The sequence below is a fragment of the Panicum virgatum genome, chromosome 9K (genome assembly GCF_016808335.1).
Source record: "Panicum virgatum strain AP13 chromosome 9K, P.virgatum_v5, whole genome shotgun sequence".
Classification (NCBI taxonomy): domain Eukaryota; kingdom Viridiplantae; phylum Streptophyta; class Magnoliopsida; order Poales; family Poaceae; genus Panicum; species Panicum virgatum.
Window position 1 is genome coordinate 20231290 of NC_053144.1, and position 13058 is coordinate 20244347.

A 13058-nucleotide genomic window follows, 5' to 3' on the forward strand; every position below is an offset into this window, starting at 1 on the left:
TAATGCAATATGCACGTCAGCAACGTAGAAAATTGGGCAAGCTTTGTTGTTTAGGACTCGCTTGCTTGCTTGCACGGGACGACATAGGACACCAGTGGCCCGGGAACGGATTCGACGGACGGCACGCCGTCGCCAGGGCATGGGCGCACCTGCGCCCCCGCGCGCGCCGGCCCCGCCCAAGCCCAACCAACACATGCGCGCGCGCCACTTGCCTTCTGGCGGCGGCGCGGCCATCCCGCTGCCCGTACGGGGGGGCCGGCGCCGCTGACAGGGCAGGGCAGCAGAGCCGCAGCCGGGGCCGTAGCTGCCAGGGTTTCCGCACTCGCGCGCGTCGTCGGCGCGTGCCGCGGCGCGCGAAGCGGAGAAGCCAGCGGTCGAAAAGGAACGAGACGCGCCTGCCCGCCGTGGTGGGTGGTGCGGCTGCAGCCCAGCTAGGCAGTGGTAGTAGCCCTCAAAAAAAAAGCTAGGCAGTGCCGCAGTGGTAGTAGCCAGGCAGACGGGAGCTGCTTGCCGCGTACTGGGATCACGGCTGAACCTGCCGGGAGGCGCGCCGATGGCGCGCGCGGTTTCGAGCGCGGCGCCGGCATCCTCTGCTCGCCGTCGCCGGCTGTGGCCTTGCCTGCACGTACGCGCCCCGTGCGCCTCGTTACCCGCCGAAACGAAGCGGACTCAAAATCAAAAAAAAAAAAAGAATCCATCTCGGTCCTTATACTTCTAGCTAGCTCGACGAACGCTTGCTGAGCCTGACGCCACATCGGTCTTCTTATCCAGACCAGACACTCGTCGCCCGTGTGCATCCTACTACATCGCGCCTACGTGGCGAGTCGCCTCCGCCGGCCGGGCCCGCCGAGACCATACTACCTGCGGGATCCGCATGGACTTTCTTCGGTGAACAGAGAACGCCGCCGCTCTCTGGTCCCTACTCCCTAGCCGCCTGCCAGCCGGCCACCAATCAGCCGCGTGGATGAACCATGAACGCGTCGACGACGTGTGTGTGTGTATCCTGTAGATCTTGCCATCTTGGTGTTGGACCACCGACCGTCGCCGTCTCGCCGACCGACCGACCTCCGAACAAACAGTGAGCAGGGCAGATCATTACATGTAGAGTGACTCGACCGCTCGACAGTGTCGCAACGCTGCGCGCGCGGCACTTGGGTGCCTTGGCATCATGATTCCATCAAAGGGACCATGAACAGTTGATCATCTTGCCGACCGGGCCTTCATGGCCGAGGAGGAACGAAGGGCACGCGGATACGTGGCGCTGGCTCGTGTCGGCGAGATGGCGAGGGTGTAGTACTAGTAGCTACCATGGTTAACCTAACCGGTGGGAACCGGTCCGGTTTGACCGGTTACCGGTCAAACCGGTCCGGTCCGGTTCCGGTTCCGGCCGGTACCCAACCGGTCAAAATTCAAATTTTAAATTTGAATTCAAAAAATGAAAAATTCCCAAAAAATTCCTAAAAATACTTCAAGGTGTGATGAATCTAATGGTGTCAAATTTTCTCAAAAATTCATTCATTTAGTATAGTTTGTGGGAATTTAAAGTTAAATCAAAAAAAGAAAAAGAAAAAAAATGGGCCGGCCCATGAAGGCCCACCGATCAAACCGGTCAAACCGGCCGGTAAACCGGTCAAACCGGTCGGTAAACCGGTAAAACCGGCCGGTAAACCGGTTGCATGGGAGCTTTTGAATTTCAAACCGGTCAAACCGACCGGTAAACCGGTAAAACCGGCCGGTAAACCGGTCAAACCGGCCGGTAAACCGGTCGGAACCGGTTGCACGGGAAAATTTGAATTTATTTGAATTTGGATTTGAATTCAACCGGTTTCCACCGGTAACCGGTCAAACCGGTCCGTTAAACCGGAACCGGAGCCCGGCGGTTACCGGAAACCGGTTGGGAAATAAAACCCTGGTAGCTACTAGTGCCTAGTGGCCGGATTCGTTCGAGACCATCGATGCCATCGTTTGCGTGCTGCTTTTTGGCATGGAAGCTGCACACCTGTATGTCCCGGGCTCCCGGCACACAAAAAAGTCGGGGGGGGGGGGGGGGGGGGGGGGAGGGTGATCACCACCGGCCTTCTTCATGGTTGATGCGTCTCTGTCGCTCTGCTTCAGAGGCCACGTAACAGTTCTTGATTTGCTTGTGACCGGCAATCAATTGTGGTTCAAGTTGTTGGAACCATCCATTCATCCTGGAACTCTTATCCATTCAAGGCGCTAACCACCTTTGCATTTGCTCGGCATTGTTCGCTTGGAAGCCAAGGGGAAGCAGAGTTCCTGAGCAACACGCTCTCTGACCTCTCCAGCTCTGCTGCTGGGTCCTGTATCGACCTGTGGCCGAAATGCTCTGTACTCAGTGGAATCTTCACATCTCCTGCGTTTATTTTCTTATAAACAAGGGAACATCAACTTCTCCTGATTGCATGCGTGCCTTCCGTCATGGAGAGTGGTTGGCAAGTGACGATGACGCCGGTTGGTAGGTAGTAGGAGCTGCATCTTCTTGTTTTCTTTTTTTTTCAAGCACGCAGTAGTCAGTACGGCTGCGCTCCACGGCCAAACGAACGGAGGATGACACACACGTTGTTCGTTCGCCTGCGCTCGCTCCACGCGATGGTACGGTCAGCAACGATGCGGATCGGTGACGTGACGAGGCAGCGCTGGCTGGGTAGCGTCGGCCGGAGAGTGCGAGAGAAGGGAAAATGGGGTTGAGCGTAAAAAGGGAAAATGAAAAATTAACACTGAAACTTTGTGACGTGCAACATTCTATCACTCCTCGTTCAGTTCCAAACTACAACCCTCTGTTTCAAATTATAGGTCGTTTGACTTTTCTGATCTCAAATTTGACAACTCGTCTTATTAAAAAAATCTATGCAAAATATTACTTTTTTTGTTGTGGATTGCTTTATCAATACAAGAATCTCAGAATGACTTAAATTTAACAATATTTGCATAAATTATTTAAATAAGACGAGTGATCAAATTTAGAGTAAAAAAATTAAACCAACTATCATTTGAAACGGTAGAATGTCATTTTAGCTCTTCTAGCCCTGCCAGGGTCAGTGGAAGTGTGGAACGTCGTCTCGCCGCCTCTCTGCTCCAATCATCGTATGCATGCATGCCTATGTGCACGGGACGATGTTTCCAGCGCCGTGCCGGCAGTGGTTGGAGACAGTGAGCAGGTAGTGATCGAACAGTTGGTAGTCGATTAGCGAATAGCGATGGACTGGATGTGGATGGGCTGCTTTATCCGTGAACGGATGTTTCTACTCGACCCCGGAGGATTTATTGTCTATCGAACTGGTTGCTGCAAGCCTGCGACTATACCGTACCTCCCCTTTGATGCTCCGAGGAGCATGATAGCGGTAGCTGGCGTGCCTTCGTGGCGACCGGACGCATGAAAGAATATACCCAAGAATATATCCTCCCAGGCCAGCTCCGGTGCTCAATCCGACCGATGAGTCCACGCGAGACGAACCAAACTTCGGGGGCGTTTAGTTCCCAAAACAAAAAAATTTTGGGTGTCACATCAGCGTTTGACCAGATGTCGGGAGGGATTTTCGAACACTAATTAAAAAACTAATTTCAGAACTCACTTGGAAATCGCAAGACGAATCTTTTGAGGCCTTTGACCGCATCATTAGCACATGTGGGTTACTGTAGCACTTATGTCTAATGATGCCCTAATTAGGCTCAAAAGATTCGTCTCGTCATGTACATCCAAATTGTGTAATTAGTTTTGTTATTTAATTACATTTAGTGTTTCATATATGTGTTTAAAGAGGAGGTGAAAATTTTTGGGAACTAAACAGGCCCTTCGATTCGATAGATACAATGTATGCATCGATTTGTGGATCCTGCAGGTATATTAAAAAAATGTCTGTCTTCCTGGCGTCCGTCCTCTTCGCGCTACATATACATGCAGTTGGGAGCCGTTCGTGCGCTCCGGGCGATTTTTTTATTCCCTCGAGTCGAAACGAGTTTAGAGTTCGATTTTTAGTGCTGACACGAACGGTCGACTTTCACACTATGCATGGTTCGGTATCGGAAGCTCACAAGTCAATTTTGAACAACACTGGAGCTGGCCTAAGGCTTGTTCGGTAAATGTCCTCCACAAAAGGATTAAGGGGATTCATAGAGATTAAGGGAATTTGAGATTTGTTGGATATTTAATTTCTTTTTCTTCTTTTTGGAAAAGGGAAACTTTGCAACCTTCTCCAATCCTCTTCGATCCCTTTGCAACCGAACAAGATAAAATCTTTGATTTGTTGAGCCTCGAAATTGAAGCAGTGTGCGAGGATGACGCCACCAAGAAATATGAAAGCAGAGCACAAACATTAAGAGCAGAGCACGGATCCCACAAAATATTTATGCTAACTGGGAGTCTGGGATCCTTCTTTTTTTCTCTGAAAGCAAAACTCAGAACAGGATGTGGCCCGATTGCCTGCGTGTTATCCGTCGTCGATACTCGATCGAGTCGAGCGGTGGTTGACGGAGCGACGGCTGACGACGACGGCGTTTGGTAGGAGCGACCTTTGTTTTCTCACAAGCAAGCAGTGGTTGGCAGGCTGGACCCTTGGAGCGAGCTGCAGCCTGCAGTTGTATACTTCCATGCGGTATGATTGGTGCGGACGCTGAGAAACTGGGCATACTCTACGTGCTAGCCACTCACCACTCTGCTTGCTCGCATCGCACACGACGCCACGCGGTTTAACGATCTAACCACATGGATGGATCTCACTGCTTAATGTGAAATTTTGCAGGAAATCCACGTGAATCAGCGTAATCCCTAAAGTTTTTCTTGCGACTGAAATGCACGCAGATCAGGTTCTAAGCTGTTGAGGAGACCGGGTCGCCCCGGGCGCCGGCCGGGCCACGCAGCGCGGAGCCGAGAGGGAGAGAGAACGGGGTCCCTATATACCTTCCCAAAGATGGATACTATCTATAAAGCCCATTAAATTCAATATTTTCTAAAAAATATTCAATATTTTATCATAATAGATTCAACATCTTCTACAAACTATTTCAACATTTAAACATAATAGATTCAACATTTATCAATCTGATTCAACAAAAATCGCCGCCCGCCCTCTTCCTCTCAGCGGAGCTTGTGGCAGCGGCGGCAGCGCAGGAGACGTGGGGCGGCGGCGGCGCTCGGAGTAGGCGGCAGCGCCCTACAGGTGAGCAGCGGCGCGCAGCGCGCGGAGCAGGCCACGGCGGCGGCGGTGCAGGCGCGTGGGGCGGGCGGGCGCACTGAGCGGCACGGCGATCGGGGCGAGAAGAGCAGTTGGGAGAGAGAAGCTAGGGTTAGAGTGGATCCAAAGACTGTGGTTGCTTTGCACGAATCTCAAACAGTGAAAAATAAATAGAAAAAAACTTCCGGAAGATATATAGATTCCACTAGAGAACTCGGCTTTGCTACTACAGCCCATGGGCCGACAAATCGGGAGTTCTCGGCCTGGACTGGGCCGCGCCCTTCGCTTACCGTCGATAGCCTGTGGCAAATTCCCTTAATGGCTGTTAATGCAAAGTAGCAAGTACACACAATTCGCCCAATACCCACCACCACACCGCCAACGCGGCGTCGCCGCCGCCCGCCGGCCACCAGCGTGCTCCGTCGTCGGTCCGTCCGCGCGGCCCCGGCGCCGCCGCGCAATGCTATGCTTTCATGGGGAGCCTGGGCCTGAGCACGAACATCCTGCACGACCGCGCCGCGACGTCGAACGCCATCCTGTCCGTGAACGCGCCGTCCAGCGTCTTGTGCTGCCATCGACACCAGACAAGCGAGGATGTCAATCCGCGGCCGGGCTGCGGTGGCGTGGCGGCGCGCGGGCGGGCGGGCGGGGCGTTTTATTACGTACCTGCCACAGGTCCCTGGCCTCGACGTCCAGGCCGGCGGGGAGGCCGACGTCGTCCCAGTGCGCGGTGATGGTGGCCCCGTCCGTCGCGTGCCGGTTCAGCAGCACCACCGCCGTCCGGTAGTCGGACAGCGGCGCCGCCCAGATCTCGTTGCTCCCCTCCATCCTCACCTTCTTCCCCTGCACGCCGAGCGGATCTGCGTGCCCAGACAGAGACGGCAGCTCCCATCAGTAAACCGACCGCAACTACGCAACCATGGAAGCTGGGAATGCCACGACCACGGCTCGGCGCTCACCTTGGTTGACGGCGATCACCTCCTTGTTGGCCAGGATGTCGTACGTCTCCTGCGACATGTGCCTCACGTCGCAGCCGATGATGAGCGGCGCCTGCACGCATGCATTGGACGGGTTCGATGGGACGAACAGGTTCATAGTAGAATCGGAATGCTCTGTTCTGCAACAGAACGCGGAGAGGAACCACCTGTCACCTTAGAAATCGCCCAGAGGCTGAAGTGCACGACGTACTCGCTGTTCGTCATCCCCCCGTTGCCCACCTCCAGCATGTCGGGATCTGCACCGTTAACGAAGAAGACGAGTATCGGAAATTAAACACGTGTTAGTATGGGAAAGCGTGGCAGAGGCAGCGAGTAGTGCGTGGCCTGGGGAAATCAGACCGACCGACCGTTCCAGCCGCCGGGGCGCGCGTACTCCGCCCACACCTCGTTCTGGTCCGCCGTTGCGATCATGCTGCAACGAAACGCAGGCGGCAACAAGAACAGCCTCTCAGCAAACTAAATCTGCGCGGCGACGCCGCCAACGGCCAGGGAGATGAACACGAACGCTGCCCTACCTTTCCCAGGTGTCGGCGATGTCGTTGGTGGTCCTCCAGCTGTTGCCGTAGGCCGCGCCCCACCGCGCCGGGTGCATGTCGCCCCTGGACGAGATCGGTCACCGGCAGGAAACTTCAGCAAGTCACTCGTCAAGAAACCGGTTGCGGTGATCAGAGTTTCAGAGCCAGATTGCCGTACCATTCGCACAGCGAGAAGTAGATCGGCCGGCCGGTCTTCATCAGGGCCTTGCTCATCTCAGGGTACCTGTTCACGTATCACAGACCTGTCAGCTGGTAAATTCGCAGGGAACTTTAGTTGACAAAAAAAAATTCGCAGGGCAAGGCATTGTTTTTTTTTTTGAAAAAGGGGAAGGCATTGTGTGACGCACCTCTCCAGCGGCTTGATGTCGCCGTTGTTGCAGTTGTCATACTTGAGGTAATCGACTCCCTGCGAGGAGCAGAACCAACGCCACATGATCCTCCATTGAAAAGCAGGAGTACCAGATGGTGGTGTTCACTCACCCATGCCGCGAAGGTTTTGGCGTCCTGCTCCTCGTGGCCGAGGGAGCCGGGCTGGGCCTTGGCGCAGGTCTGGAACCTGCAGAGGAATCGTCAGTAGCAGAGATTTGTTGTGGCTGGCTGTACTGGTGCTGATTTGTTACTGTTGTTGGACTGTTGTTGGTTTGGTGTGAGAAAATACTATTGACTGGTTGCAACCGAATACAGGAGAATAGAACAGTGGAACAGTGGTTCACAGCAAAGTGTTGGGCCACAGAGTAACATAGTAGTTTTTTTTTTTTTTAAAAGACAGAGTAACAACTTCTTACCCGGCATCGGAGTAGATCCCGAGCTTGAGCGCCTTGCTGTGGACGTAGTCCGCCAGCGCCTTGATCCCGTGCGGGAACGTCTTGGTGTTGGCCACCAGATTGCCCTGCGACGACCGGCACCAATCTCATTCGGTTCAGTAAAGCTCAGAATTCAGACATCGGTGAATCGTTTGTGCGTACCGTTGCATCACGTTTTGGCTCCGCCCAGCAGTCATCTGGCAGGGGAAGAAGAACACATAATAATGATCCGATTCAATCAAGTTTTATTTACTTTTATTATTTTATTTGCCGAAAAGAAGAGGCTATAGAGCGGGTGAGGTGGCGCACCGATGTTGACGTATTTGTAGCCGAGAGCAGCGAGCCCGGTGGACACGAGCGCGTCAGCTGGGCATGGGAGAGGTAATCGAAGCGAGACAGAAAGAAGGAGCAAGTTCATCAGCTGCTGAATTCAGCAGACAGGCTCGGGTGGCCGCTACGCTACTGAAACACACGCGCCGGGGTAGAGCGAGACTGAAGAATTACTTACCGGTCTCCCTGATGACCACCTCGCCGTTGCCGCCGCACTGGAAGTGGTTCCAGCTGTTCCACCTGAGGCCAGGGATCAGACTCGGATCAACACCTTGGGGCAAAGATTGGTGCTCGCGCAACGCACCGAAGATCGATCACGCGAGGAACATCAGGGGGAGAAGAAATAAGAAAGATGGTGCTCGGCGCTCCGAATCAAAGCTCAGTACAGTACCCACCCCATGGGAGGGGCGGAGCCGAGGCCGTTGGCCAGCATGCTCCGCCGGTGCGGCTCCCCCACGCGCACCGCCTTGCCCTCCGCCGCGACGCCGGCCATGGTGGCCACCGCCACCAGCAGCGCCAGCCTCACCGTCGCCGGCGGCGACTCGCGACGACGGCGGCGACTTCTGCCCGCACCCGCCATGGCCCGCCTCCTATCGGCTATCGCTCGCTCGCGCTCCCGTCACTCCCCTGGCTCGGTGGATCGACACTTGTGCGCTTCCCCGGTATTTGAAGCCCCCCGCGACTGATGATTGCAGAGGAGAGGAGAGGAGAAGAGAGGAGGCGCTTTATTCCATCTTTTTCTTTTCTTTTCCGGCGCTGACGCCGCGAGCCCGCGACCGAGGCGTCGCCATCGGCTCGTCGGAAATGGCACCGGCGCGCAGAAGCGCCCAGACGCCGCACACGTGAGCGGCGGCCAGTGGATCCACGTGGGCCATTTAAGCCGCCCGGGCCCACGCGGCGTGGGCGCGGTCCGCACGAGAGCGCGCACGAGGTGAGGGAGAGCAGGCGAGCAGCCCCGCAGCGTGCCAGCGCCGCCGGTCCTCCCACGGCAGGCGAGGAATCCGGGCCCACGAGCAGTAAGAGAAGCAGCCCAGTACAAGGGACGAATCGGAATCAAATCGACCGGGGATTATTCCCAGGAACCCAGCCAACGTTATCCGCATCCAACGTTATCCGGAGGGCGTGAGGGGGTAGCACGTGTGGGTCCTTCCGTTGATCATGAATGGAGTGTTATCTACGTAGTTATCTAAATTATAATTTTAAGAACTATGCTAATAGAATGTCATGGTGATAACGCTCCTCTTATATTTCATATTATTAATACATATTAGCAAATTTAATGTTTATGACACTCAACACTCCCACTGAGATTGGACGTAGACCAATTTTAATGGAAGTTTTATGGACATAGATATCTAAACTGAGAACTAAATAATCGTATCAGATGAGTTTTACGGTGATGAGACTCTCCTCACATATTATAAAACTTCATCATTCTCTTTACTTACTACATCAGTAAAATTAATAATATTTAATGTCATGAAATTCTTCACAAACACTGAGATTGACTTTAGAATAATAACCTTTCTGCCGAGAGATACTCGGAAGGGCTAGCTGGCCTGTCCGTAGTATACTGTACACGTATGGAAGATCATGACATCACTATCTCGTACGGAATCTTTATGCTTTTGGCGATAAGAGGGGCTGGGAACAGGATAAGCATTCGGTTACGCACCGGCTTACGCCTGCCCAAGCAGCTGGATACGCTCTCATACGCCGCCGGATCGGGACGCCGGCTCCAGGACTCGTCACATCCAACCACCTCTCTCTCTCCGAAACGCGCGCGATCACACGCGCTGCATCACAACGAGATGCCGCAACGATGTTATCGAGCAAAAGCTAATAATACAATCATCTGTTGACGTAAGGATTCTTATAGCCTATCTTTTAGCTAAGAACATGGCTAATGAGAGCGCCGAGGGCGGGCGGTGATGCACATCCTTATCCACGTAGACTCTCAGCTGGCTTTTCACCATTTATAATACTTGCTCTAACTAGTATAATAGTTTAGTCCTTCATCATTAATATAAGAGCCACATATCGTTGTCACAAAGTTTCTTAATTATTGTGTCCAAGCTAACTACAAAATTACAACCCACCTCTCCTCTCTCTTCTCCACCTCAGTATTTAGTCTTCTTGCAGCCTGCTATAAGATCAGCCTGCTATCTAGCCTGAGAACTAGGTAACCATGCCAGATGAGTTTCATGGTAATGAAATTTTCCTCACATCCCATGAAACTTCATCCTTCTTTTTTCTTGCCACATCATCAAAATTGATGATATTTAATGTCATAAAACTCTCTATAAAACCCCACTGAGACTGACCTAATACATGCTCTCACACAGCGGCGGATCTAAGGGGGGGCTGGGGGGCTCCAACCCCCCAAGAGGGGTTAACTACACTCAAATTACTGTAGCAAGACCCCTAAATCACTATTAAATTTTCACACAAATCAACATCTCTATTGTTTCAGCCCCCTTCCCTCCAATCCTGCATCCGCCACTGCTCTCACAGAGCAATGTTTGACTAGTTACAAGTCTCAAGTCTCTCAATCGTCAGCCTTTTCCGGATAAGATAGGATAAAGTATTCAGCGAGTGGCTCCAATGTATTATCACTTATCAGGTGTGTAGTCTACTAGTCTAGTTAAGGCGACTATCGTTAGACCAGTTTCACCATTTTTAATGAAAGCTTTATGATAGACCAGTTTCACCATTTTTAATGAAAGCTTTATGAAGAGTTTTATAATATTAAATTTTATAACATATCATCAATTTTGTTACACAGCGAAGAGAGAAAAGAGAAGTTTCATGAGATACGAGAGTAGTTTTATCACATAAAACTCTGCTGCCACAGCTACCTACTAGTAGTTCTCAATTTTCATAATTTCGCTATAAAACTGTACACTCCAGCTCGGTAAACGCTAATGCTCCTTGTTTTCTGTTATTGTATAGAAGAAGAAGATTCAACGCACGCGTGTGGCCGCAACAACGCGGGCACCTCCCCGCTCCGGGCATCAGTCGTCCTCTAGAATCTTGATGCGTTTCGTGCTCGGTCGGGTTCACGCACGCGGATCATCCCTCCACGTGTATCTACACAGTTGACAGCGGCGGGGCAAGTTCAAATCTCGCGTGATTACTTTATGAGGTCGATATCGTGGCCGCTCTTTTTTTTTAAGAAAAATTTGACCGTTCGGTCCGGGTCGCTTGGAGCTTCCCTTTTATTGCTCCGTTGCCGTGCCTGTGCGTGCTCGAGAGGGGCCAACGCAGACACGTGACTTCGTTGCAAAGGCTCGTAGCCAACTGGAAACTCGCGAGTTGGCTCGACTATTCTATTGCTTGTCTCAACTCGGCTTGGTTCGATAGATTTTTTAGCGAGCTGAGCAGCTATTTTTGCTCATTTCATTAATGAGCTTGAGCTAGCTCCAGCCAACTCATGAGCTAACCGAGCTTTAGAGAACTTATTATTAAAGGAGCTGAGAGGGTCTAATCTGCTCAGTCTCCAAAACCAAAGCACCGCCTCCTCAGCTTGCCAATTATGTCTGTTCATTTGCTCTCCTCTTCTCAATTTGTAAGCCTGTTATGAATTCATTACGAGTTGCAAACACATCTACAAATGGACGCACGCCCAAAATCTCCAGTTACTTACGGCCAGAAGTAGTGACTAAGGATGCAATTGCAGGCTAGCTACCACAAGTTGGCAAAGGGAGCACGCTAGGAGATCACACTTTTAGCCAGTTGGCGTGAGGACTAATAGCCGCAATTAGCCGGCTATATCCGCTAAACGGGCCTACTTTTAGCGGCCGCTAAATCAGCCGGCGAGACTATGAACTGTGCTGTTGGTGGTGATGGTCCAATGATGTGTTATTTTGTAGTGTATTGCTCCTGTGAAGTTGTGATGTACAGGTAACAACTATTTTCTCCAAATTGTACCTCTACGAGAGTGAGGGAGATAGTCAGGGGATGTGCCGGGCTTGTTGACGCTCTTCTCCGCTTGTGCCTCGACGGATGTTTATTCGGTTATAAGTGTTCGAGACTTTTTTTGTTTATTTAGAATTAGAGTCTAGATCGCAAGTTATCATCTCTGCCTTATATTAGTTGATGTGTACGCTAGCGAGTAGCATTTGACTCTAGAGTGGGCTCCGGATAGAAAATGATAACCCCGTACGCCTCTAGAGTTAGTAGGGAAAGGCATAAACGTGGTGTCTAGGCTGGACTATACTACTCAGTTGTCCGATAGTCCCACGGTTTGTAGAGATACCCGGCAGGTGGTGACAGCTCTATTCGAGCTTTTTAGTAATCCTCCAAGTTCGGATATTGGATAAAGCACATATTGGAGCTACCGGCTTGTACAAGCCGGTCGATACCTTTAGCTCGAAGTATAACGGCGACGTGATCTCTTCTTCTAGGCATAGATTCTAGATCTTAGAAGTCCTCTCTTTCCTATCCTCCTACACTAGTGTGTGTCCTTGGACTGTCTGAACCCGTAGATAGTGTACTCACGTTCCCCAGTGGATATGATACCCTAGAATATTCTTGGGTGAAAGCTACAGCGATATCCGTGCGCTTGCGGATTTTATTCGTGACGTTACAAAATACCAACAAGCCCTTACCCTCCGGATGGACAGACATCACACTAGAGCAATTATACGAATACTGGAGCAGTTGATAGGGTTCTAAAAAAAAGACTAACCATCTCCAGCACAGGGCGATCATACAATGCAAGCATTGAATAATAACACAACCATATTAAGAAGCATATATCCGATAACTCAGAACATATTTCAAGCAGATATCAATAACCATAGTTTAATTATATTACAAACAACCGAATATTATAAGAGAGAGTTAGAGATGAACTCATACCAGACTCTCGAGCAACTCCGGTGACTCGATGACTCCTATATTTCTCCTAAACTCCACTAAACCTAAAGACTATGCAAGAGATGAGTGAGGTGTGGTGAGTGTTCTCATTCTCTATCCCCCTTGTATTTATAGCAGAGAGCCACGAGTAAGAATCTCTGCAACCGACCTAAAGGACCAATGGGGAGGCGCCACGTGCCCTGGTTGAGGTGGTGGGGCCCACGGGCCAGCTTAGCCGACTTGGTAGGTCGGTCGGCCTGCCCGGGCCACCAACCGCCCCCAACTTCTTTTGGCAGGCTGTTCTGGGCCTCTTTGTCTAATCTACGTTGGGGTTGGCAT

General features: G+C 51.6%; 1 protein-coding gene across 1 annotated transcript; it reads right to left on the minus strand.

The window, feature by feature from the left end:
• Positions 1–5332: 5332 nt before the first annotated feature.
• On the minus strand, positions 5333–8642 carry LOC120650662 (alpha-galactosidase-like). The gene is made up of 14 exons (XM_039927864.1): positions 8255–8642; positions 8038–8099; positions 7839–7895; positions 7692–7726; positions 7512–7615; positions 7207–7282; positions 7074–7132; positions 6884–6949; positions 6706–6789; positions 6538–6602; positions 6344–6426; positions 6152–6242; positions 5859–6052; positions 5333–5760 (listed from the first exon to the last, which is right to left on the minus strand). Exons 1-14 carry the CDS (start codon positions 8437–8439, stop codon positions 5656–5658), a joined length of 1266 nt encoding a protein of 421 aa, XP_039783798.1. The 5' UTR covers positions 8440–8642; the 3' UTR covers positions 5333–5655.
• Between the last annotated feature and the right edge of the window lie 4416 nt (positions 8643–13058).